Source organism: Lepidochelys kempii, chromosome 9, assembly GCF_965140265.1.
Source record: "Lepidochelys kempii isolate rLepKem1 chromosome 9, rLepKem1.hap2, whole genome shotgun sequence".
NCBI classification, from domain to species: domain Eukaryota; kingdom Metazoa; phylum Chordata; order Testudines; family Cheloniidae; genus Lepidochelys; species Lepidochelys kempii.
This window is the reverse complement of record NC_133264.1, coordinates 48,973,930-49,000,981: the sequence shown is the minus strand read 5'-3', so window position 1 is coordinate 49,000,981 and position 27,052 is coordinate 48,973,930. Positions and strand designations below refer to the sequence as shown.

Genomic DNA, 27,052 nt, shown 5'->3' with positions numbered 1-27,052 from the left:
CTCAATTTTTTTTTTTTAGCTCAAAACTCTCAGTGTAAATAGTAAAAGATATGCCGCAAACAAAAGGAAGTATGCAACCATACTAACAACATTGAGTAAGGATTTTCTATCTAAGGAAAATGTCTGCTGTCGTCAGTGAAATTTGAGGTGGAAAAGAGAAAAAAGCTGATAGGCAAAGAAGCCTCCCGCGACCTGAGCTGACCTTCTGCCCAGGAAGAGGGAGGCAGTGGGGAACCCTTCACAGGAACACTGGTTCTTAAGAGGAGTGTGGTGTCAGTTATCTTCACAAATGCTAGACCACCTGCCTAGAAAGTAAACAAAAGAAAAAAAATACATTGAAGCACAAATAACCCTTTAAAATACATGTTGAAGCTTACCTAAAACCAGTATTCATAGTGAAGTGTTTTCCCCAGAGAAATCAATCAGAAAGATTCTCTCCAGCACACAATCTGTTCAAGGGAAGATAGTAGCTTTCATTAAACAAGCTCAGAACTATCTACGGCCACAGGCATATTGAAACTTTCATGGGTGTTTGATATCTTGCCTATCTGTACAAGACAGAAAAACAGGTTTCTTTAACCCTTGCAAGTATGTTAGACTCTGACATATCAGCTGGCTGGTATTATATCTGAAGGCACAGTAGTAGGGCATTTGTTTTGGTCGCTAGATCTTGTACCCATGGAATAAAGCAGCTAAAAAGAAAAAAAAGGTATTTTCAAGTTTCCCTTGAAAGATTCTATTTACCTAGAAAAACAAAGATCAAGTTCTTGTCCAATTTAAGAAACAGCTTCAGAAGACCTCAAAGCATCAAAAATGTGCGTCTCTCTTTCTCTTTGTATTATCTGATCCTCTTACCGATTCTAAAACAGTAGTGTTTTCTTGTTACGATTCTGGGATTTATTTTATGTCAACTATTTCATTTGCCATTACTCATTTACATTTTCAATCATTCACACTCATGTATTCAGTGTGCCCTACATGCTCATAGTTTTTGCTGTAAAATGTGACATTTTCAAAATATTCATGGTAAACTAAATGTCCCAATTTTTTCAGTTCAGTGAAAATAGCATACTGGCTATAGAAGACTTTTTTTATTTTTTTCTTAATTAGTGAATGGGGTTTGGTTTAGTTAATTAAATATTTATGATACAGAAAAGTTGGCAAGTTTTACAAAACAGGGCAAGGTGTTCATTTTGTCAGGGAGAGCAAGGCAGAATTCATCCTTTTCACAGTAGAGCTGGATACTCAAGGGTAAGAGATCCAGTTTTCATATACCTGATTTGGTTGTGTAGTGCTGCTGAGCTACTACTTTCGTTTATATGCAAGCTTGTGTTTTATACAATCAATCCTGTGCTAACACTTCTACAATAATGTGCTAACAATTGTTGTAACACAGCGTTCATTCTAAAGCAAACGTTTCCAAACTATATCTTCTTACTCAGTTTTCAATTGGAATTTTTTTCTTGTTAAAAAACACATATTTGAGCAATCTATTTAATATTTTAAAGGTTCTAATTTTCATCTTATAAGTGACCCCAGAGTAACTGACTAAACTGGATAATCCTTGATTTCATCAAACTAATGCAAGATTATCAGGATTTAAGGTAATGTTGGAATAAAATTCCACATAAAAGATAAATGGGCAGAAATAATAGGAACTGGAGTGTCTTTCTTTCACCATGTTAATCACAAACTTTAGATTAATTTGTATATTTCGCTCTAGTGTTCTCTGTGTTGTAACAGTTTTCCTCTACATATCTGATACTTTTGCTAAAAGAAAGCCTCTTTTAAGATCTAAGATTTGAATTAGATCAGTCACTTTAGTTTCAGTTCTCAGTTTAATACAAAATTGCAATTCTATGAGTAGATACACATGCATACTCACTGCATAAGAACTAATGAGGAAGAGTACAATTTTAATACAAGAACACTTTTCATTGGTCTATAATCTCTCAAAATACAAACTATCACGGGTACAAAATGGCTGCCTTGAGAGGACAGAGGCAGTCTGAGCTAAGGTTTATTCAATAAATTCCCAAAGCAGAGCAAAAAGAAAAACTGAAATCCTCAAATATAATCATGCTGACAATGAAGTTTTATGTTTCATTCAATTTTTGTTTTTATTTTTTTAGTTAATACACTCTAATTCCCAATAAACCCAAAGTTCTTATTATCTGCAAACTTTACTTTATCCAAGAGCAGTATCCACCTATAATCCCAGAAACACTATCAGCAAATTGGGGGGGTCCGGGGAGGGGGGATTCAGTCTTTATTGTGCTACTGTTCCAGCCATAGAAGTCAATATTATCTTATACAGTTTCTAAATGGCAGAAACACAAGAACCCTCATGGAGAATATTTATTCTCTTTCCTTACTTTGCAGCAATGTGAGAAGATCTGACATATGTATTCTTGAGTATATCGAGACCTACTAAGCAATGCCATGAGGTGGGGGATAACTGTAGCATCCTAGAAACAAGTCAGAAAAGAAAACAGTATTAAAACTAGAAATTTCAGCACCATTAGTCAGCAATCTGTAACTAACAAGCTGCATCCTAAGCTTTTCAATAGTCAGTACCCAAGCCTAAAATGGGGGAGGTGCTGAGACACACAAGGAACAAAGCCTAGGCCATAAAAGTACTATGGGGGTGATTTTCAAAGAAAATAACAGCTTGGTGCTCAATTCCCATCAAAATCCAATGTTCCTAACTCCCAGCTATGTGTCACTGAAAAATCTCTCCATTAAGTAACCTACTTAGTAAGAAGTCTTCGGACAAAGGAAAAGAGGAATTCCGCTCACTACAAACTGTCACTGACAACAATCACTGAATAAAAAGCTCTGTGTATTTTTGAGACAAAAATTCCCCAGTGGCATTCTTCTCCCAGAACAGTAATTTACTTACCTTTTATTTGGTTATCTCTTAATTCTGAGAGGGTGGGAACGGAGGGAGTGTAGGAAGTGAGGTGCAAGTATAGACAATGGATTTTTTCATCCTCCCACCAGCAGTTGGAGACAAGACATCAAAAGAATTTAGTGATATTGGCCTTCCATCTGACAATCCAATTCAAGAGTTTTCTTTAGTACTGACATAGCACAAGCATGCACACTCATAGTGGGAAAAACTAAACAAAGAGTAATCAGAAGAGAAATCAGAGAGAGAAGGGAGATCATCTCGCTACCTGTTTCTCATTGTTTGGTTCTGTTATGAATCCAATCCTGTTTCTTAAGATCACTATAGTAAGTGAGAAATACCTAAATATTGTTATAAATCAATGAAAGATTTAAGATATCTAACAGATATATTTTAGCAGAAGCCAGCTACAAGTGGGGATGCCAGGAGAAGCAGTAGAAGATTAGCAGTTTTTGTGAACTCCGGAAGCCAGCCTCAACTGAATCATCTCTGAAACAAAGGGTTTGGTTGTTTAAGCAGAGGAGACTAAATATCAGAAATCCCCTTTAAGAGGTTGCTTCTATGTTGACTATGACAGATAAACTGAGCCCTTCACCTGGGGAGAGCTGGAGTCAGTAAGAATTGTTGTGATGATCAGACAGGTCTGCCTACAATGCAAAAATCTTCCTGCAGCAGCAAGTCTCATTGTCTAGTCAATTGACTGAGGCTCGTGCTGCTAGGCTAAAAACAGCAGTGTAGATGCTCCTGCTCAGACTGGAGCCCAGGATCTGAGACCCACCCCCTTTGCCAGATTTTGGATCCTGGGCTCCAGCCAGAGCAGGAACTTCTACACTGCTATTTTTAGCCCTGCAGCATGAGACCAAGTCAGTTGATCCAGGCTCTGCGACTCGCTGCTGCGGAAGTTTTGTTTTGTTTCTTGTAGCTTAGATGTACCTTATAGATATGTCTATATTGCAATTAAACACCCATGGCTGGCCCATGCCAGCTGACTCAGACTTGTGGGGCTTGAGCTAAGGGGCGGTTTAAATGCAGTGTGGATGTTCAGGCTTGGGCTGGAGCCCAGGCTCTGGGTCCCTGCAAGAAGGGAGGATCCCAAAGCTCAGGCTCCAGATAGAGCATTTACACAGCAATTAAGCAGCCCCTTAGCCTCAGCCCTGCGAGCCCGAGTCAGCTGGCACAGGCCAGAAATGTATTTTTGACTGCAGTGTAGATGTGCCCCATGTGACTTGGTCAGTGAGGTGAAGTTATTGTTTACTAAGTTATAAAACTTTTCTGTATTAATCCATTGATATAACTTAATAGGGGGCTGTGGAAAACAACACAATAGCTATAGATAAGCAACCCCCCAGCAAACATTGGGGGGCAACTACAGGCCAATGGCATACTTCCAGGCTCAAAGCCGAAGTGAAAACTCTTCTGCCAATGCTAAGAACTAACAAATCAAAGGGCTATAAATAGTTAAATGCCCCGCTCATGAAAGGAAAGGAGAGTCAATCAGGAGCTGTCCAGAGTGACAGGTTGACAGAGTAAAACTGCAGAGGGAATCTGAAGAAGTTGAGCCTTCCCCCAGACCCAGACAATGTAAGCCATAGGAGACACAGGTTTTCTCTTAAATGCTTTGGTTCTAAGTAAATGCTTTGCTTTAAGAAAAAGTATTTAAGCAAAGGCTGTTTGGTCACTGCTCACCACTACCACTGCTCCCAGAGGGAGCAAAGCTACTGGCACTGAAGGTAAGTCAGGCCTGCTGAGGTACTCACAATTCATCACAGGGGACTGCAACCCAGAGCCTTGTCTGAGAGTGGGAGAATCCTGTAATTCTACCCAAAGAAAGGCAACAGCTAGAGGCCTGAGAGGGGTGCCCTCGAAGAGACCAGGAGGGGTCTGAAGTACAGTTCACCATTTAACTATGACAGGAGTAATAGTAGGAACTTTAGTTTCCCTTCTCAGAAGTTGCTCAGAACACAACTGTGTAGATGGTACTATTGCCTGTTTCCCCAGGAACATCTTGTTTAGTCAGAACATCTTTCAGCACCAGGAAAAAAAAGGCCCAACTGTATGACTATAAATCCCTCAGTCCCAGCAGGTTTGCAACAGTGCTGAAAGTCTCAGCCAAGAGTGAGATGCAGTACAGTTCTCCCTACCAGACATTAGCTTGCTGTCATGCATAAGCAAACCGACAAGTGCTGTCCAGAAAAGCAACATCCAAAAGGAGTAGCAACCGAAACAAGTGCCGTATGGTCCATACCTACATTCTTGCTCTTATCTTAAGAACACTTTTGCCTGTGGCTACAATTCTGCAAATTCACCATGAGGCCTGAAAGACTTTTTGTTCAAAAAACTCAATTTACATCATTCCTTAGTCGTCACTGTGTTTTCTTTCAACAGCTTTACATAACATGTATATCGGTTAAAATCATATCCTGCCACCTTTCACCCACCTTTGGCAATTTAAGATTTCAAGCCACATTAAGGCTCAACACAACAGAACCACATATTAATTGACTTTTCTGGTACCCTACGAAACCACCATCAGCTGAGGTTCTTGCAGTTGTGTCAGGAAAAAGGTAATAGACTTCTGTAAAAGTAACTCGTGACTTTTTGGCTAAAAAACTAGAAAGATATAAAATTAATATGGCACACATTCAATGGGTTAAGAGCTGTCTAATTGAGAGCTCTCAAAATGCAAGTGGGTGTGTTTCTAGTGGGGTCCCACAGGGATTGGTTTTTGGCCCTATGCCTTTTAACATTTTTATCAATGACCTGGAAGAAAATAAAATCACTGATAAAAGTTTGTAGATAACACAAACATTGGTGGAGTGGTAAATAATGAAGAGGACAGGTCACTCACACAGAGCAATCTTGGATCACTTGGTAAGCTGGGTGCAAGCAAACAGTATATGTTTTAATATAGCTAAATGTAAATGTATATGTTTAGCAACAAAGAATGTAAGCTGTATTTAGAGGATAGGGGCTCTATCATTGGAAGCAACGACTGAAAAAGGTTTGGGGGTTGTGATGGATAATCAGCTGAACATGAGCTCCCCTAAGATGCTGTGGCCAAAAGGGCTAACGTGATCTTTGTATGCATAAACAGGGGAGTCTTGAGCTGGAATAGATAAGTTATTTCACCTCTGCATTTGGCACTGGTGCAACATTTGCTGGAATACTGTGTCCAGTTCTGGTGCCCACAATTCAAGAAGGCTGTTGATAAATTGGAGAGGACTCAAGAGAATGACAAAAGGATTAGAAAACATGACTTATAGGACAGACTGAAGGATCTCACTCTATTTAGTTTATCCAAGTGAAGGTTAAGGAGTGACTTGAGTACAATCTACACCTCCCTATATGGGGAACAAATATTTAATAATGGGCTCTTCCATCTAGCAGAGGCAGGAATAATACAATCCAATGCCTGGAACCTGAAGCTACAAAAATTGGAAATAAGGCGTGCATTTTTAACAGTGAGAGCAATTAATTACTGGAAGAATTTACCAAGGATTGTGGTGGATTCTCAATCACTGGCAAATTTTAGATCAAGACTGGATGTTTTTCTAAAAGATCTGCTCCAGGAATTATTTTGGGGAAGTTCTATGACCTGTGTTATTCAGGAGATCAGACTAGATCATCACAATGGTCCCTTATGGCCTTGGAATCTATTAAGCTATAAGAAGGAGCAACAGAAGATTCATCATGGGTTGGATGTTCTTCACACAGAGCTCCAAAGCGGAGACAAGAAGAAATTAACTCAAACCCTTGACATCCCATGTAGGGATGCAACTGGCTCATTTTAAAAAGTGACAGAAGTGAAAAACAAATTAAGTTAAAAGCCTAACTAGAAAAGGCTGATGTTTCTGCGGGAGACAGGAAGTAAACTGGGTTGCTCAGCCAGAACCAGCCCTTATATCTTCAATTTTTTTTGATGTTCTCACTCCATCAGCTGAAAAGTGGGATATCAATACCCACTGTCTTGATAGACCCACCGCAGGAAAAAATACCAATAAATATAGACAGCTACCTTGGCAGGGTTCTCAAAGGGAAAAACAAATCCTCATATTATAAACCCATAAGTGCTGAAATGAGTTTTGGGAATTTGTATGCAGAATTGTTGTAACTGTGTTGGTCCTAGGATATTATGGAAACAAGGTGGGTGAGGAAATATCTTTTATTAGACAAACTTCTGATGGAGAGAGAGAGAGAGATTTCGAGTTTATGCAGAAAGAAAAGGAGTACTTGTGGCACCTTAGAGACTAACCAATTTATTAGAGCATAAGCTTTCGTGAGCTACAGCTCACTTCCTCAGATGCATCCGATGAAGTGAGCTGTAGCTCACGAAAGCTTATGCTCTAATAAATTGGTTAGTCTCTAAGGTGCCACAAGTACTCCTTTTCTTTTTGCGAATACAGACTAACACGGCTGTTACTCTGAAACCTGAGTTTATGCAGAGCTTCCTTCAGGTCTGCAAAACTTAGCCCTGGTCTACACTGCACGATAAGGTGGACATAAGCTGCCTTGCGTCGACCTAGCCGTGGAAGTGTCTTCACTTAAATTTGGCTCCCAACAATGTAAGTGCCTCTCTACGGTGACTGAGCACCACCTCCCCAAGTAGCATAGAGTCACTGTCGATGTAATTAGTTCGATGCAGCGTCTATATACACTGCACTGCTTACATTGACTGTTACTCGCTTTCAGGAGGTGTCCCACAATGTCCCACACTTACAATACAGTCGACACAGGTGCTCCTGATGAGGATATGCACCGCCGACATAAAGAGCCAAGCATGCACACACACAAGCTATTTAATAATTTCAGTGGCTGTACGATGATGTAAGTTAGATCGACATAATCTACGTAGGTAGATATGGCCTTACTCAGAGTGTCACAGCTAAATACAAAATTAAACAGATTGTCTAGCATAAGTAGTTAACACATATTCCCAGAGACTATTCAAGGTGAAATAAATCTTTCCTGAATCCTCCCTTCTAACCTTCAAACAACCCCCAACCTTTCCAATCTCATCATCAGAAGCAAACTCTCCACAGACCAGTCACTAACTCCAAGTGGCACCAGACCCTGTCAGACAACAGACACAAAACCTGCAGACATAGCTCTACTACTGCAAAGTTAAACACCCCCCAACACCTTGCAAGATTCCTGGGCCCTACACATGCCTATCACAACATGTGGTGTACCTCATTCAGTGCACTGAATGCCCCAAAAGCAATTGTATGGGTGAAACCAGACAATCTCTGAGCTCTCAAATTAACTCACACAGGAAAATGATAAAATACAAAAATAACACATCACCTGTGGGTGAACACTTCTCACAAAGCGATCAATATCTGACCTATCATTCCTCATCCCCAAAAGAAACACTTTCAAAAGTTGAGCCTGGGAGCTTAAATTCATAACTTTGCTAGACACTTAAAAATAATGGACTGAACAGAGAGACTGGATTTATGGTTTATTACAACAATCTGTAACCCACTAACAATCCCCATCAGCTGCTTCCCTCTACTCTTTCTTTCCTCCCTATGACTGGAGGGATGTTAATGGGCCACTTCACCTTGAACGGTCCCTTGAAATATGTGTTAACTACTTATGCTAAACAATCTGTTCCATCTTGTATTTAGCTGTGACACTGAGGACTTGTACACACTACTACTTAGGTCAGTATAATTTATGTCGCTCAGGGGTGTGAATAAGCTTCTCCTGCTGATATAGTTACCGCCTCCCGCAGAAGTAGTTTTATTATGCTGACAGGAGAACTCTCTTCGGTCGGCATAAGGCATCTTCACCAGATGTGCTACAGTGGTGCAGCTGCATCGGTGCAACCGTGCCACTGTAGAGCTTCTAGTGTAAACTAGCTCTCAGTAAGTTTCCCAGATCTGAAAAATTGTGCGTAAGCTCAAAAGCTTGTCTCTCTCACCAACTGAAGTTGTTCCAATAAAAGATATTACCTCACCCACCTTGTGGGAACAGGTAGTTCAGCAGTTCTCAACCTATGGCCCAATCAGCACACAGCTGCAGCCCATGTGACATCCTCAGGGCCATACAGGTAATATATATATATTGTGTGGATGAGACCCACATAACACAGGGAGCTGCATATGCGCCCCACAATGGTAAACAGGTTGAGTACCACTGAATGTATAGGATTCAATGATAGGATACTAATATAGCCCTGCCAAAAATGGGCCACATACTAAAATCAACCAAGACTAAAAACTTTTGCTATGAAATTCAGCATCACAAATCAAATTGGTTAATTTTGTTAATTTCTTTTAAAAAATACAATTTCCTATTAAATTAAATTTTAAAAAAAAAATCAAATAATATATATACTATTCCACTATGTCAGTAATATACAGGTTCTTGTAGCTATATGCTACAGTACAATAGAGTGCTCTGATTTAAAATCAGATTTTAATCAATCTGCAAGCAGGAAACTTTGATTTCAATCACTGATTTCAAACTTGTTTTGTATATGTACTTTTTAGTTATTCTCCCAACAGAATACTGATTTTCATTGGTTGATCTGCAACTAAATACAGCCTTTACATTAAGTCTGCTACTTTTTTTTTTTGCTAGCCAGGAGGATACACTGTTATCTATAAACACATTTAAGCAATTACAGTGTTTAATTTACATTTTTATTGTTCTAGAAAATGATGAATGATGTATTTCCTATTTACTAGATGATTAATTTTTAACTCATATTTGTGTCAAGTTGTATCTGGATGGAAATTGGAATTCAATTAAAAATGCACAAAAAGAGCATTTAAAAAATAGTTAAATAAGAATATCTTAAATGTGCTGGATACACAAGAAAAGAAATAAGTTTATCAAAATGTTTTTGCATTTAAAACTGATTTAATTAAACAAAAGGAGATATCTGTAGTCTGGGACTTGAACTGATTGTTTCTGTTCATTATATGTATACAGTATTGTTGTAGCTGCGTTCGTCCCAGGATAAGAACATAAGAATGGCCATACTGAATCAGACCAATGGTCCATCTAGCCCAGTATCCTGTCTTCCGACAGTGGACAGTGCCAGGTGCCCCAGAGGGAATGAACACAACAGGTAATCATCAAGTGATCCATCCCCTGTCGCTCATTCCCAGCTTCTGGCAAACAGAGGCTAGGGACACCATTCCTGCCTATCCTGGCTAATAGCCATTGATGGACCTATGCTCCATGAATTTATCTAGTTCTTTTTTTAACCTTGGTATGGTCTTGGCCTTCACAGCATCCTCTGGCAAGGAGTTCCACAGGTTGACTGCGTTGTGTGAAGAAATACTTTCTTTTGCTTGTTTTAAACCTGCTGCCTATTAATTTCATTTGGTGACCCCTAGTTCTTGTGTTACGAGAAGTAGTAAACGCTTCCTTATCTACTTTCTCTACACCAGTCATGATTTTATAGACCTCAATCATATCTCCCCTTAGCCGTCTCTTTTCCAAGCTGAAAAATCCAAGTCTTATTAATCTCTCCTCATAAGGAAGCTGTTCTATACCCCTAATCATTTTTGTTGCCCTTTTCTGAACCTTTTCCAATTCCAATACATCTTTTCTGAGATGAGGTGACCACATCTTCACACAGTATTCAAGATGTGGGCGTACCATGGATTTATATATAGAGGCAACATGGTATTTTCTGTCCTATTATCTATCCCTTTCTGAATTATTCCCAGCTTTCTGTTCGCTTTTTTGACTGCCGCTGCACATTGAGTGGATATTTTCAGAGAACTATCCACAATGACTCCAAGATCTCTTTCCTGAGTTGTGCCACAAGACACAAGATGTCGCAGTGTTTCATAGATCAAAATTCAGTCTTTGATGTAGCTGGGAACTGATCCATTAACTGCTTTGAAAATTAGGATCAAATATGACTGGGAACCAGTGGAGGGACACAAACAGAAACCTGATGTGCTTGTAACAGCCTGAGCCATTGAGAAAGTGGGCAGTTGAATTCTATACCAGCTGGAGCTGGTGCATCATCTTCACATTTAGCTTTAGATACAACAAGTTACAGCAACCCCACCTAGAGATGACAAATGCATGGATCATTATGAGCGGGTACTCCTCGAAGAAGAAGCAAAGGAGTTTCCCTTACCAGTTGGGGTGAAAGAAGGCATTTTTGGAGACTAATGCTACTTGGTCATCCAAGCTTAGCAAGGAGTCAGAAAGGGCACTGAGGCATCATACCACCTTGAATTTAGGATGTATGCATTCGATGGAAGGCAGGGACAATGTCTTGGCCAGTTCTTCAGAGTTCCCCCTTCGCAACCAGTACCACTTAGATCTTGCCTGGGTTCAGCTGAGCCAACTGGTCTTCATCCAAGAGCTGATGTCCTGTAGGTATTCAGATTCATTAGCAGTAGCGGTGGCTGTACCAGTTGAGAATGAGATATAGAACTGACTGCCATTGGCATCCCGTTTGCAGCCAAAATCACAGTATCTCACTATCTCTGACACTGGTCTCATGCAAATATTGTAGAGAAGCAGGGATGGTATGGATCCCTGCAAGTGAGGGCCTTCAGAGAGGAGGAGCAGTTACTCATCATCACTTGAGTTATGCTGGAGAGGAATGATTGTAGTGCGGGGCCATCTACTCCTGCTATGTAATGTGTTAGCAATACCAATACTTTGTGGTGCACTGTGTCACAAGGCTGCAAAGAGGTCCAGAAGCGTGAGTGTGCAGATTCTGCCTGTATCCACGACCAAAGGGAGCTTGTCTTCTAGTACAATCTCTGTGCTCCTCCCTGGTCCCAACCCTGATTATGAGGCATGAAGGATATTGGCTGATGTAGCTAGTGCCTATTTTGCTTCAGTCTTCACTACAAAAGTTAATGGCAACCAGATGCTTAACACAATTAATATTAACAGGGGAGAGGAATGCAGGACAAAATAGGGAAAAACACAGGTTAAAGAATATTTAAGTAAGTTTGATGAATTCAAGTCAGCGGGTCCTAACAAGGTTTACCCTATGGTACTAAAAGGGCTACCTGAAAGCAATTTCAGAACCATTAGCGATTATCTTTGAAAGCTTCTGCAGGATGGGTGAGGTCCCAAAGGTCTGGAGAAGGGAAACATAGTACCTATCTTTAAAAGGGGGAACAAACAGGACCTGAAGAATTGTAGACTAGTCAACCTCACTTTGATACGTGGAAAGATACCGGAACAAATGATTAAACAATCAACTTGTAAGCACCTAGAGGATTATCAGGTTGATAGGTAATAGCCAACATTGATTTGTGAAGAAAAAATCATGCCAGCCAATCTAATTTCCTTCTTTGACAAGGTTAGTGGCTTGGTAGACAAGGGGAAGCAGTAGACATGATGTATGTTGATTTTAATATAGCTTTTGATCCAGTTCCACATGAAACTGTCAAAATGAAACTAGGGAAATGTGGTCTAGATGGAATTGTTATAAGATAAGGGCACAGCTTGTTGAAAAACTATACTTAAAGGGTAGTTATCGATGGCTCGCTGTCAAAGTGGGAAGACGTATCAACTGGAGTCCTGGAGGGATTTGTCTCTGGTCCGATACTGTTCAATATTTTAAGTAATGACAGAGAATGGAACTGAGAGTATGCTTATAAAATATGCAGATTACATCATGCTGGGAGGGGTTGCAAACATTTTGGAAGATAGAATTAGAATTTAAAATTACCTTAATAAACTAGAGAATTGGTCAGAAATCAGCAAGATGAAATTCAATAGACAGGTGGAAAGTACTACATTAAGGAAGGGAAAAAAAAAATCAAATGCACAGCTACATAATGGGGAACAACCTCTTCTTCTTCTTCAAGTAATGGGCCCTACTGTATTCCACTGAGGATGATTAACAAGCAGTACCTAAGCTGGAAAAGGGTGTGAGGATGAGGATGAAATGGTCATGCGGAGAATGGAATTTGTGTTCCTCTGTAGGTGTGTGGGGCTTCAGGAAGAAAACAGTTAAGTGAATGGATTGATTGATGTGAAACTGGGAGATTACCTTTGGTAAGAATTTGGGATGCAGGCTCAGTGAGACTATCTTTTGTGGAAAATTGTGAAAGGCAGATCTGCTATCATAGCTCCAAGTTTGCCAACCCTTCTCACGAAAGTAATACCAACAAGGAAGGAGACTTTCATAGAAAGAAGGGACATAGAGCACAATGTTAACAGTTCAAATGGTTATTTTTTTTCATTAGCATAGCTAGAACTAGTTTCAGGTCCCATTGGGGTGTGATGGGCTGGGGTGGGAAGGTTCTGATGAGACCCTTCCAAAAGCTAGCAGTTAGCAGGTGTGTAAAGACAGAGTGACCCCACGGGAATGTGCTAATTACCGCCAAATGGACTTTCAGAGAGTTGATGGAGAGACCCGATGCCTTCAGGAATAGCACACAGTCTAGGAAGAGGGGGATCCCTGCTGATTCCGGTGAAACTCCGATTTTGTTGGGTCAAGGAGGCAAAGCGCTTCCACTTGCTCCAGTAACAGCACCTGGTGGATTCCTCCCTGCTGCTGGAGAGGATGTCTTGCACAGTTGAAGAACAGATCCGTTCTAATGCAGATACCCATTCAAATACCATGCTCTCAGGTGCAGCAGCGCCTGTGGATTGGGATGCCTGATCTCGCTGTTGCACTGTGTCAGCAAATCAGGGAATGTGTGGATAGGAATTGGTGGACAGGTTTACATGAAATGGAGATTGGAAACCAGAACTGTCTGGACCAGCTGGGGGCGATCAGAATGACCGTTGCTCCATCTCATTGGATCTTGTGCAGTACCCGAAGAACAGTAAAGGAGGGAAAGCATAGCTGATTTGGTCTGACCAGGAGAATAGGAGATCATTGCCCTGAAAGTGATGGCCGAGACCTCCCTTGGAGCAGTACATGGTGCATTTCCTATTTATATGCGAGGCAAAGAGGTCTCTGATTGGAATCCCACATTGGGTGAAGATATCACTACCAAACCATGAAGTTCCCACTCATGGTCGATCATAAAATAGAGCAAGTCCGCAAGCACAAGAGGGTCTGATGAGTGATGCATCAATTCCAGAGACTGACTGTTTCTGTGTATAGAGCGGTCGATCTTGTGACCCCCCTATCCCAGTTTGTTGCTGTAGAAAACAGTGGTCATATTGTCTGACATGTGTCGACGATGATCGCCTTTTCCGGGGAGGAGAGGAAGGGAATCCCTATGAATACGTGATGTGGGTCTATCTGAAGGGATGAGAGCAGGGACTCTCAGCATGAGGTCTATGGCGTGATGTTTGGGCGAGTAAACTGTTTGGAGTCACATCTGGAGGCAGCAAAGATGGAGTCGAAAGTGAAAGTGGTCACATATGTATGCAAAACCATGTGGCCAAGGAGGGATAGGTAAGTCCTCACCAATACATAAGGATTGTTGATGATGTGAGTTATGCTTTCTCTAATTGCCTGGAACCTGTCCCTCAGTAGGCAAGCCCGTGTTGTGACTGGTTTTTACTGATGGCGTTTAGCATATTTGGCATATAAATATCTTGCAATACCAGCTACAACAGTGCCATCGAATGCCTATCATCACTTTCAGGTGACGTAAAGAAGGAGGCAGCATTATCTCCCGTAAATATAAACAAATTTGTTTATCTTAGCAATTGGCTGAACAAGAAGGAGGACTGAGTGGACTTGTAGGTGCTAAAGTTTTACATTGTTTTGTTTTTGAATGCAGTTATCTAAAACAAATAATTCTACATTTGAAAATTGCGCTTTCATGGTAAAGAGACTGCACTACAGAACTTGTATAAGGTGAACTGAAAAATACTATTTCTTTTGTTTATCTTTTTTACAGTAAAAATATTTGTAAAAAAATATAAAGTGAGCACTGTACACTTTGTATTCTGTGTTGTAATTGAAATCAATATATTTGAAAATGTAAAAAACATTCAAAAATATTTAAATAAATGGTATTCTATTATTGCTTAACAGTGAAATTAAAATGGCAATTGATCACTTCTTTTATCTCATGATTAATCACAATTAATTGTTTTAATCGTTTGACAGCCCTAGTTTTTTACTCACAATATCATGCTGTACCAACTGAAAGGCCTTACAGAAGTCTATTACATCAACACTATTACCTTCATCAGCCAAACTTCTAATCTCATTAATAAAAGATACCAAATTACTGCCACTAAGAAGCCTGATATCCACACATGTGGAATCTCCAGCACTCTTTGCAGGGCCATAAGGCTCTACAGTGGGCAGAGTGTTCTGCCGCTGTAGGCAACATTTTTAGTCAGTTGCTGATTGAATTGACAAGGTGTTGGCCTGCTAAAGATAAATTTGCAATGAAAAGCAGTGATGGATGCTTTTGTGTGGTGTACCTAGTACCTATCCACCTCCCATTGGAGTCTTGCTACTGACCTTAATGAGAGATGGACTGGGCCTCTAAATGATGGGACGAGGATTTCACCGATGTCAGTAACTGGCTATGCCTGGCTGTTACTTTCAGGAGGTGTTTCATGGCATCACATATGGGGAGTAAAATTTATCGAAACCATCATGAAATGTATGTACACTGTATAGAAAACCCATCACACTTAAGGAACAAGAAAACTATCCGGTGATGATTTCCTACAATGTTTGGAATGTGCCTGCAATAAAAATAAAAATGTGCTGCATGAACTGAGAAAATCTGTACGGCCTGGTCTACACTGGGGGGGGGGGGGGGGGGGGGTGTAATCAATCTAAGTTACGCAACTTCAGCTACCTGAATAACGTAGCTGAAGTCGACGTACTTAGATCTACTCATCGCGGTGTCTTCACTTCAGTAAGTCGACTGCTGACACTCCCCCGTCGACTCTGGCTGCGCCTCTCGCTCCAGTGGAGTACTGGAGTAGACGGGAGAGCGCTCGGCAGTCTATTTATCACGTCTTCACTAGACCCTGCTGGACCGATCGCTCTGGAGGTAAGTGTAGACATGCCCTAAGTCTCATCGTCATTGATGTTAAACCAAACAGCACTTCCATATGGATGCATCTCAATGCTTCTGGCAAGATAGAGCAGCAATACTTGTTTGGATGTATAGGAGGCGGTCTCAGTGCTTCTGAAAATTCAATTAAGGACCATGCCTTTCATCACCCTTTTATTCCCAGCTCCCACCTGAAGACTCCAAGCACTCTTGCAGAAGCCCAGCACACAATGACAATGCAATGGATCTCAGGGTATCTAAACACCATATTTTAGCCACCCATCCTGCAATGTTAGCAGTGCAAGCATTTAAAAATTTTGGCCTGAATGCTTTTTAGTCCAAGTCTGGTTCCTGACTGCTTAGATGCAGAGTGTTGCATGTATACCGTGAGCTTACGGTGTGGGTCAGCACTGAAAAGTGTCTGTAAAAATGACACTGTACGGGGTCCATGTTCATTTTCTCTCAAATGCCATATTGAATTCACTCAGTGTACAAACAAGAGGGTTTTTTTCCCTCTTTAACTGAAAGCCCTGCTAATTTAGCCTGGCACATGAGACTCAAGATAGATTATTGCTGGTGATGATGCATGAGCCAGAAAGAAAGATTATGCCAGACAAATTTTGCCCTTTTTAACAAACTAAGGAAGTGACAATACAGGTTAACTATAAGATGAAAATATCTTGACAGTGAGGATCTTCCAAGCTAAATGATGGAAGCTACCTGAAATATTTAAAACTGAATAATGCACTAAAAATTTAGGTTAGAAGAAAATGCTGTATTGCCTGCATGATTTATTAGACCTTAGTAGGTCTTTTCCAGTTCTAACTATTATAATTCTGTGATACCATGGGATTTTTTTCCCCTCTTAAATGATACTTGAATTAAACCAAACCATCTGTATTCTCACATCTTCTATATACAATAGGCCACAGCGCTAGAATTTTCAGTTATTTGGTGTACAAGTGGCATCAGTAGTCAGGATCTCCCATTGCCAAAAAATTAATGTTCGCAGGGTCAGGATATCTGGACTCCTGATGCCAATGAGTGAAATATTAATAGTGTTAGTAGCACCATACCTAAATATTATCACAAACAGATGACATCATCAGCACACACACATAATACGGCTGCATTGCAGGAACAGAAATTATATACAAGAGCAAAGATACATTGCCTAAAACTTACTGTGTACAATAGTTCCTCTGGAGTTACTGGGCTGGTGAAAATAGTACGAAGACATCGGAGGCAAGCTTCAATAAACTTCAGTTCTGGTGACAGCAATCCTGTGAATATACATATAGTTTCATTCTTTTTGCTTATTTAAAACACAAGTGTTGTAGAAATAGTTACCAAAGTATATTGCATTAAATGAAAGCCAAGATACCTTGCAATAAGGCTGGGATAATATGGCAGTCTAGTAGAGATTTGACATTGTTTTCTGTACCCATCGCAAGGCTTCCTAGCACTACTGCACATTCAGTTCTCAGTTCCGTGCTGGAGGTTTCTTGCTGAAGCAAATACAGCAACCTGTAAATGGAATTACAGAATAATTCCAGTTATCCAAATGCCCTTTACCCAAAAATCCTAGTTATCCAAATCCCAGTGTGCCCCATATGTAGCCCTATGTTAACCAATCACCTGCTAATAAATTCTCAGTCAACCTGTTAGTGCCTGCTGGCACTAATTAATGGCTTAGTATTTGTATAGCAGCTCAGAAAAATTCAGAATTATGTACACAGTGGTTTTAATACAATTTGGGTGTTTTAATAAACTTAAAGTGCAAAATATTAAGCAAATATCAACATTACTCCCTTCATTCCCCATATTTCTATATTAGTGAGACTGCAGCTCAAAACAGCACTCTGTTCATCCAAATGCCTAGTTATCTGAAACTTCTAGATGTCCCCAGGCCATCTGAATAAATAAGAAAGTGTACTGTATTTACAGAGAAATATTCAGACTGAAGAAAACCATAGCATCACAGCATCGAGTTCAAGTGCAGCCTGCCATGTAAAAAGGATACTGTTCCTACTGGAGGGAATGACGGAATTGAAAGAGGATACAACAAACATCCTACAACAGTCACACAGGTATTTTTACAATAAGTATTACTGTATATGTTAGACTTCTCATTATTACAGAAAGATACCATATTCTGAACCTTCTAGAAAGATAAGAGCACAGTAATGATTGACATCCTAGAAAACTTCCTACTAGATACTGGTACAATCCAAAATTTGAGAGAGAGAGAATTTTGAAAATTTTATTTAGTTTAAATCAGTGTCCTGATGCCCCATCTTTACATGAACAGACACGATCACTGACAAACAGACAATCTTGACCATGCCTGTAAATAGATTCCCTGTTAAGAGACAATCTATCAATCTGGAATAGAATATTGAGTAACCCACCCCCATCAGCTCTCATTAAAGCAGGTCAATAGTGAGACGTTTGGGGCCCAACTGCTCCTCTCATATAAGCATAGGAACTGAGTCAAAAAAATAATCCATGCACACATCCCTAGCTGGTCAGACAGGTGTCTGCTGTGATCCAGATGAATTGGGATCTTGAGGAGAGGTTTCCCTAGACCAGGTTTCTGGAACGTTCCACCATCTCAGAGACAAATTTGCAATGGTGGGAGTGACCTAATTGAGCAGAGATACCGGGAGGAGAACCCACACTATAAAAGAAAAGATCTGAGAGGAAAGGCCTCAAGATTGCAACTCACCAGGATACTATCAAGCCTGAGAAAAGAAGGGCTTGCTAGATGAAGTACTGGGTCTATACCAAACCTTTGTTTCTCTGTAGTCCACGAGCAGGATAACTTTGTCGAGATGGATTCTTGTGATGGAAATAAGCAGCTGTTTTTCCAGATAATCACAAATCTATGCTGATGGACCAGAGAGAGAGAGAGAGACCTGAACCCCCTTTTATCTGCACTGCTATCAAATGAAGAGACCCACTGCCTGGAGAAATATGTGGATACTCTCTCCTCAGCAGAAGAAAAATCAGCACCTGCTAATATTTTGGAGACATCTCATGGGATTGAAGGAGAAGGTTCACTTACTGAACTTAAGCCTCCCTCACTACAAACCTCAAGTGTCTAAAGTAGGAAGGATGAACTGGGGACACAGAAAAATGGCTCTCTGAGGTCTATGGAGCATACATACAGTAGAACCTCAGCATTACGGACACATTGGGAATGGAGTTTGTCCATAACTCTCAGATATTTGTAACTCTGAACAAAGTGCAATTTGGGCTCCAGATCCAGCAACTGACTCTCCAGGCCAGGTTTCAACAGTAGCTGAGCTCCCTACTCAGCACCGGTATGAGTTTGCAAGTTTGTCCCCGTCCTTACGGGGGTGTGTGTGTATAAACAGCATGTCCCCCTTATGGGGTGGGGCAGGGGTGCTAACAGCCCGTCCCCCTCCCATGGTGGGAGGGGAGAGGTGAAAGCAGTGCAGACCCCAGCGCTGCTCCTGCTCTGTTGGCTCCTGCTGCCTTGAGCTAGCAGCTCCAGGGTCTTGCTGTAAGTGGCTACCCCGTGTGCAGGGGTAGGGACAGGCAGCCCAGATGTGTCCATCTCCAAGATGCAATACAGGCACAGTACAATATTTGCTTCCCCCCCCCCTTGGGGGGGGCGGGGGGTTCTCTGCTGCTGCCTGATTGGTTACTTCCAGTTTCACTTGGTGTCCGGTTGACTGGTCAGTCCATAACTCTGGTGTTTGTATCTTTGAGATTCTACTGTAGTCCTTTTTCTAGATCTCTTGGATTAAGATGACGTGCTCTATTCAGTAACATACGCGTCATGAATCAGATGTAAATTGTTGTGAGGAGTCTAAAAAGAACAACACTTTCCTTCTCCTCCAGTATAACAAACACCCTTCTTGGAGGATTCTGACTTTTAGCTTAATCTCTTTTCCTGGTGTGGGGACCTGAGGCAGGAAGAGGGAAAGAGAAATGGGAGGAATGATATCTGAAGGTATCAACTGCCAGGTGGGTCAGGACTTGAGCCTTTTTACGAGATCGCACACTGACCAGGCCTAGCTTCCTCCTTCCAAATCATTTACTGTGCTACATCAGACTATGGAGGCTGGGAGGGTAAATAGCAAGTATTTTAGCGACTAGCAATGGTCTTCCCTCAGAAAACTCACAAATACAGAGAACATCCCTAAACCCAACCCCACACAACAGTGTTCGGACATCCTGAATCCTGCAGGGATTATGCTTCAGACAGAGGGCAGCTCAGGCCTCATCTCCAGCCTATAGCAGTGCCCACTGTCACCCTTTACGAGGAGTCCGTATAGACCCAGGGTCCAGGCTTGTCCAAGGCAGGGGGAAGCCCAATCCCTTGCAGTCAGGGGAGTAGGCACTATTACAAAGAACGAGCTGCATTTCCTGCTCTGAGTCAACGCCTCAGCTAATGAGTTGGGGGTCAAGAGTCTACTCGGTGAGGAATCTGGGAGGAGAGAGTACAGTGGAAAAGACTAGCTGTCAAGCCTGCTGAAACAGACTGAGAGCACAGCCTGCTCCCCCAGAGACAGCACATTGGGCTTGTGACACAACTCACAGCTTATATAAGGGGAGCAGTGAGATCCCAAAACTTCTAACCAATGAACTGCCTCCATGAGTTCCTGTGGGGCACCTAACCCTTTAATTTGTTCCAGTGTACAAGAATGTAGTAACACATTCTCATCTTCACTGCACAGAACTTCATGCAGAAACCAATGGAGTTACTCTTGATTTATACCAATGTAAATTAAGATCAGAGCCAATAGGTTTTGGAGGGAGGCTCTCAAAGAGCACTTTTAAACCTTTCAGATGATTAATATACTCTAATAAAGGCCTTAATACACATTTGTTTATGCATGTGGTCACTACAGGGCACAGTTAGCAGTGTTTGGGTGCCTTATCTGTGTGTTTGGATACCTCAGTGTGTTTGGATTTCTAAGTTAAGGTTAAACTCTAAATTCCTGGATTTGTAATGCTTATTTTGGGGATAATTACACCATTCCTTAATAATTTTACTGCTAGAGCTCGAATATGTACTCTCAACCTTAACTCTAGCTTAACTTTTTGTTTTTTTGTCTTGAGAGACCATGTGGGTGGACCAATTTGTTGGTGACAGAGACAAGCTTTCAAGCTTACAGAGAGCTCTTCTTCAGGTCTGGGAAAGGAACTCCCAGCATCACAGCAAAATGCAAGGTGGAAAAGATTGTTTAAAAAATAGTTCACACATGTTGTAAGGAACTATACAAAGTAGAGTGGCTCATTAACAGCTCTGCAGTCATAGGACAAAAAAAAGGAAAGGGGGGTTAGTGGTTTACAGATTGTTGTAGTAAGCCATAAATACAGTGTCTCTGTTTCAGTCCACGATTTTTGGTGCCTAGCAACGTAATGAATTTAGACTCCGAGGCTCATCTTTTCAAAGTGTTATGCAGGTTTCCTTTGAGGATGAGGAATGATAGGTCAGATACAGAGTGATCACTTTGTGAAATGTGTTTATGCATAGCTGGTACAGTGTTTTTATCTTTTATCATTTGCCTATGAGAGTTCATTCGCGAGATTGTCTGCTTTCACCACATAGTTATTGGTGTATTTAGTGCACTGGATGAGGTATACCACATGTAATAAGCATGTGCAGGATCCACAGCTCTTGAAAGGTGTGTTGTGGGAGGTGTTGATTATTCTATCACTGAAGATATGTCTGCAGATTTTGCATCTGTTCTGGCAGGGTCTGGTGCCACTTTAAGATGGTGCATCCTGGTCTGTGGGGAGCTTGTTTACTGATGAGTTTAGAGAGGTTGTGGGAGTTGTTTGAAGGTCAGAACAGGAGGTGTTCAGGAAAGATTTCTTTCATGATGGGGCCCCCATTGAGTTTGGGTTGTAGTTTGAGGATACCCTGTATGGGAACTAGCGTGGGCTGGTAAGTGACAACTAAGGGTGTGCAGTCAGCATGGGTTTTATTTCAGTATTGAAGGAGGTTCTCTTAAGGTATCTGGGTTGCCTGTTCCATGATATGATCTCCTTCTCTGGTGGTGTGTCCTTGTTTGGTGAAGGTGGTTTTAAATGAGTTATGGTGTATATCCTGGACTTTTCTTCAGAGCATATTCTGTCGTATTTGAGTGCCTGGATGTAGATAACAGATTTCATGGTTACTAAAATCTATGAAGGTAGAGGTGGAGGTCCATGGGTTTCTTGTATATGATTGTCTGTAGGGTTACATTGCTGAAGCTGAGTGTGGTATCCAGGAAGTTGATGCTCATGTGGGAGTGTTCCAGAGAGAGTTTAATGGACAGGTGGTGGCTGTTGAAATCTACAAGGAAGTTTAAGCCATATATCCAGAGGATTAAAATATCCTTGATATATCTCAGGCATTTCATTTATTTTGTGGTGCATTTGTCCAGAAATTCTTCTTCCAGGTGGCCGAAGAAGTTGTTGGCATATTGGTAAGCCACATTACTAACCATGGCTGGTCCCATGGTTTGGACAAAGTGTTTGTCATTGGATGTAAAACTGTTATGGGTGAGGATGAAGTGGATGAGTTTGGCAATGTGTTTGGGGTTGATATCTGAGGGTTGTCCATTGTCTTGTAAATATATTTGAGGCGGGCAGCTATGCAGTCATTGTGGTATATAGGGAAGTGACATCCATGATGGCGAGGATGATGTTTAGAGGGAGGTTGTTAATATTGTGGAGTTTGTGGAGGAAGTTAGTTGTGTCCTGGAGGAAGCCAGCCCTTTGTGTGGTGAGTGGTTCAGTAAGAGTGCCATGGCCAGATATGATGGATCTGCCTGGGTTCCCTTGTTTGTGTATCTTGGGAAGCCTGTAGAAGGTCCTTGGGGTGGGTTCATGCAAAACCCTTTCAACAGATGAGCCTGGGAGCTTAAATTGCTAGACACTAAAAATCATGGTCCTAATACAGACACTGGATTTATGGCTTATTACAATAGGTGGACATTCTGATGGATATGACAATCTACCAAGACCTTTGGCAGGAAGAGAGGATGGGTATGTAATGTGACCTTGTCACTGCAGAAGGTAGTGTAAGGTGGGTCAGCCATGCGCAGTCCAATTTTTCTACCCTTCTGGCCACGGTGATGGCTATCAGGAATGAGATCTTGAGGGAGGAATAAAGGAACGAGCAAGGGGCCATAGGTTTGAAAGGAAAGTTTTTTAAGGCATTCAGGACTAAGTCAAGGTCCCAATGGATTGTGGGATTCCAGACATGAGGAAACAAGTTAGATAGACCCTTAAAGAATCTAGTCATGATAGGGTGAGCAAAAATTGAGAAACCCTTGACAGGCAAATGGAAAGCCATGATAGCTGCCAGGTGCACCTTGAAAGAACTCATAGACAGACGCTATATTTTTAATTCCGACAGGTAATAAAGGATCGTTGAGAGAGGAGTTTCAGAAGTGAATAAGGAATGATGAGAACACCAGAAAAGGAAGTGTTTCCACTTCTGCAGGTAAGTCTTACGTGTGAAAGGCGTCCGACTATTCAAAAGTATGGACTGGATCTCAACAGAGCTGTGTGATTCTAAATTAGGGAATTGAGGAGCCAGGCTGCCATGAGGTCCAGACATATGGTTGGGGCGGCTCATGGTGCTCGAGTTGTGTGTCAGGGGGTCTGATCTGAGCAGGAGGTGTCAAGGTATCAATACAGAAAAGTGGGATAGATCCGAGTACCACATTTGTCTGTGCCAAGATGGGTCTATTAAGATGACCCTTGCTTACTCCTGCTTCTGTCTGATTAATGTCCTGAGGATTATAGGAGTTGGTGGATAGGCACAGAAAAGAATATAGGGCCAGGAAACTAGAAGGCTATCTTATAAAAAGTTGTGGCCACATCCCCCTTTGGAGTAGGAGATTTGTTATTGGTCAGGGTTGCAGAGAGGTCCATTAAGGGGACGCCCCATGCTTTCAGGATCCTGTGGAAGATCAGGTTATTGCGCTCCCACTCATAATCCTGCTGTAAGTTTCTGCTCAGAACATCTGTCGTCATGTTCTGGAAGCCTGATAGGTAAATCGCAGAAATCTATGTGGTGGGCCAAGCACCAATTCTATAGTTTTAGCAATTCTATAGATAAGGACTAGGATCTTGCTTCCCCTTGTCGATTTATATAGTACATTGCTACCCTTCTATCATTAATTCTGACATGATGGCCATGAATGTCATGGAAAAAAATAATGGCATGCATAAACTGCTCTTAGATTTAAAATGTTGACATGAAGCACCGTTTCCTGTGGAGACCATTTGCTATGTGCTGTGGAACTTTGTAAGTGAGCTTCCCAGCCTAAGTGGGAGGCATCCATTGTAATGACTCATACTGGTGGGAGGCATGAGAATGGTGCTCCCACACAGACCTTCAAGGGCCCTCCCACCACCTGAGGTACTCCAGTACCCATGGAGATATGGAAACTCATTAGGCCAGACTATGTTTGTTCAGTGTACATAGGATTTTGAGCCAAGCCAGAAGACATTGGAGACATACTCTCACGTGTGGTGTCACAAATGCCAAAGCTGACAAATGACCTACAATTTGGAAGCAAGTTATTACTGATGTCAGAGGATTCAGCTGTAGGGCGGTAATAAGCCTAGATATGGCAGAAAACCTGTGCTCTGGTAGGTAGGATCTGGCAGTCCAGGAGTCCAGCATAACTTCAGTGAAATCAATCCTCTGAATGGGTGTTAAAGTGGACTTTTTCAGGTTCATATGAAGGCCCAAAGATTGGAACAAGGTTAGGGCCTGGATGGTTGCCGATTGGACCACTGTTATAGAACGTCCCTTGAGAAGCTAGTCATTCAGTCGGGAAGACTGCAATACTGTCTCCATGCAAGTAAGCTGCAACTACTGAGAGGACCTTCGTAAAAACTCATGGGGCTGTGGAAAGCCCAAAGGGGAGGATACAGTATTGTCTGTGTTCTGAGCAGACGACAAAGAGCAGAAATTATTTGTAGGAAGGAAGTATGGTGATATGAAAATACGCATCTGAGAGGCTGAACCAATTCCCCCATTTAGGGATGGGATTATGGTAGCCAGTGTCACCATCCTCAAGTGCTGTGAATGGTGTTCAGGTTCCAGAGGTTTAGAATCAGCTGCCAACCACTGTTTCTTTTGGGAACCAAAAAAATATATGAAATCAAACCCTCTTTCTGCAAATTCTGAGGGAACTGGCTCTATCATCCGCAGAAGGGATTGAACCATTTACTTTAAGAGATCCCTGTGAAAGGGATCCCTGAGGAGGGAAGGGGGGATGAGTGATAGATTGAAAGTGTACAGAGTATCCAGTAGTGACCACCTCTAAAATCTACTTGTCTGTGGCAATAAGCTAACGAACAGGTAGAAATCAAGATAGGCGATCCCAGAAAGAGGGGTACTTGCAGCAGACTCATGAGAGGGAATTTTCTGAGGCCCTCAAGTAGGCTGTCAAAATGGTTGTTTGGAGCCCAACTGGGGGTCTCCGTTGGGCATGACCTATCTTTTGAGACCTGGATCTCTTTTTGGGAGGTTCTGCAGGGCTGGAATAGGTATGATCCAGATGGTATTGGAATGGCCAGGATCTTTGTGCTGTCTGGAATTTACTAAGAAACTACTTTGTTCCAGGTCCATAAATCCTGAGCAACCTAAGGGTTGTCCTTCTGGGTGAACAATGAGCTGTCAGCGTCACCAATGAACAGATAAAGCCTTTCGTAGGGGAGGTCTTCTACTGTTGTTTGTACTTCACTAATGAGGCCAAAAGACTGGAGCCAAGATGCTCATTGCACAGCCACAGCACCATTGAGGACAGCCTGTAAGGAAGCTCTGGTGATTAGTTAGCCTTCAGAAAAGAGGGATTGGTACTGTGGAAAATCATCAACAATATGAGTAAATTTTGCAGTTATTGAAATCATGTTTTGTCATCAGGGCATAATAATTTGTTGCTTGAAACTGAAGAACAGCATAGGAATAGCTCTTCCTGCCAAGGAGGTCTAAGTGTTTTGCCTCCCCATCCAAAAGCATGGATCTTGAGCATGTCTCACTGCTTCTCTTGTTGACTGCAACCACTACAAGAGAGCTGGAGGTGGGGTAAGACGAAATATTCCAACCTTTAGGCTGATACATATATTCTGTCTGTCCGTTTACAAGTAGGCACAAGAGTGGCAGGGGTCTGCCACAAATTATGGGCTGGAGACAAAAGTGCTTCATTAATAGGCAGCACAATTTTACTTTGAGGGGTGACATGAAGAATATCCACAAAAGAATGCCTGAGCAACCCCCCATAGCCTTGCTGCAGGCCATGAGGATGAGTAGGGTACATGTGTGGGTCAAGTGGGCACTGATACCAGAAATCTCCGATCAGAGACGCAGGTACACCTGAAGTGGTGAACCTACAGGGACATAACTCGAAAAACCAGTCATGCTCTATGCTGTAAGTTCTGCTAACTTATGTTTTATTGTTTTATTTCATGAAGCATTACAATTTTGTTTCGTGAAGCAATACAACCTAGTGACAGATGATGTGGAAAAAGCTGAAGTACTCAATGCTTTTTTTGCCTAGGTCTTCACAGACAAGGTCAGCTCCCACACTGCTGTCCTGGGCAACACAGTATGGGGAGGAGGTGAGCAGACCTCAATGGTGAAAGAACAGGTTAAGGACTATTTAGGAAAGCTGGACTTGCACAAGTCCATGAGTCCAGATCTAATGCATCCGAGGGTGCTGAGGGAATTGGCAGATGTGACTGCAGAGCCACTGGCCATTATCTTTGAAAACTCGTGGCAATCGGTAGAGGTCCCAGACGATTGGAAAAAGGCAAATATAGTGCCCATCTTTAAAAAAGGGAAGAAGGAGAACCCAGGGAACTACAGATCGGTCAGCCTCACTTCAGTCCCTGGAAAAATCATGGAACAGATAGATCCTCAAGGAAACCATTTTGAAGCATTTGGAGGAGAGGAAGGTGATCAGGAACAGTCAACATGGATTCACCAAGAGCAAGTCATGCCTGACCAATCTGATTGCCTTCTATGTGAGATACCTGGCTCTGTGGATATGGGGAAAGCAGTGGACATGATATATCTTGACTTTAGCAAAGTTTTTGATATGGTCTCCCACAGTATTCTTGCCAACAAGTTAAAAAAGTATGGGTTGCATGAACAGACTATAAGGTGGGCAGAAAGCTGGCTAGATTGTCGGGCTCAATGGGTAGTGATCAACGGCTCAATGTCTAG

At 41.8% G+C, this 27,052-nt stretch overlaps 1 protein-coding gene across 14 annotated transcripts in view; it reads right to left on the bottom strand.

Annotated features, from left to right (window-relative positions):
• The window catches only part of ARMC8 (armadillo repeat containing 8), a 181,839-nt gene that overhangs the window by 98,199 nt on the left and 56,588 nt on the right, over positions 1 to 27,052 (bottom strand). For all 14 annotated transcript variants that reach the window (XM_073360247.1, XM_073360250.1, XM_073360258.1 and 11 more), the window contains 3 exons: positions 17,225 to 17,367; positions 17,026 to 17,123; positions 2,376 to 2,468 (listed from right to left, as the gene is read on the bottom strand). In XM_073360247.1, coding sequence (XP_073216348.1) covers positions 2,376 to 2,468; positions 17,026 to 17,123; positions 17,225 to 17,367 — 334 coding nt within the window. The remainder of the gene's footprint in view (positions 1 to 2,375; positions 2,469 to 17,025; positions 17,124 to 17,224; positions 17,368 to 27,052) is intronic.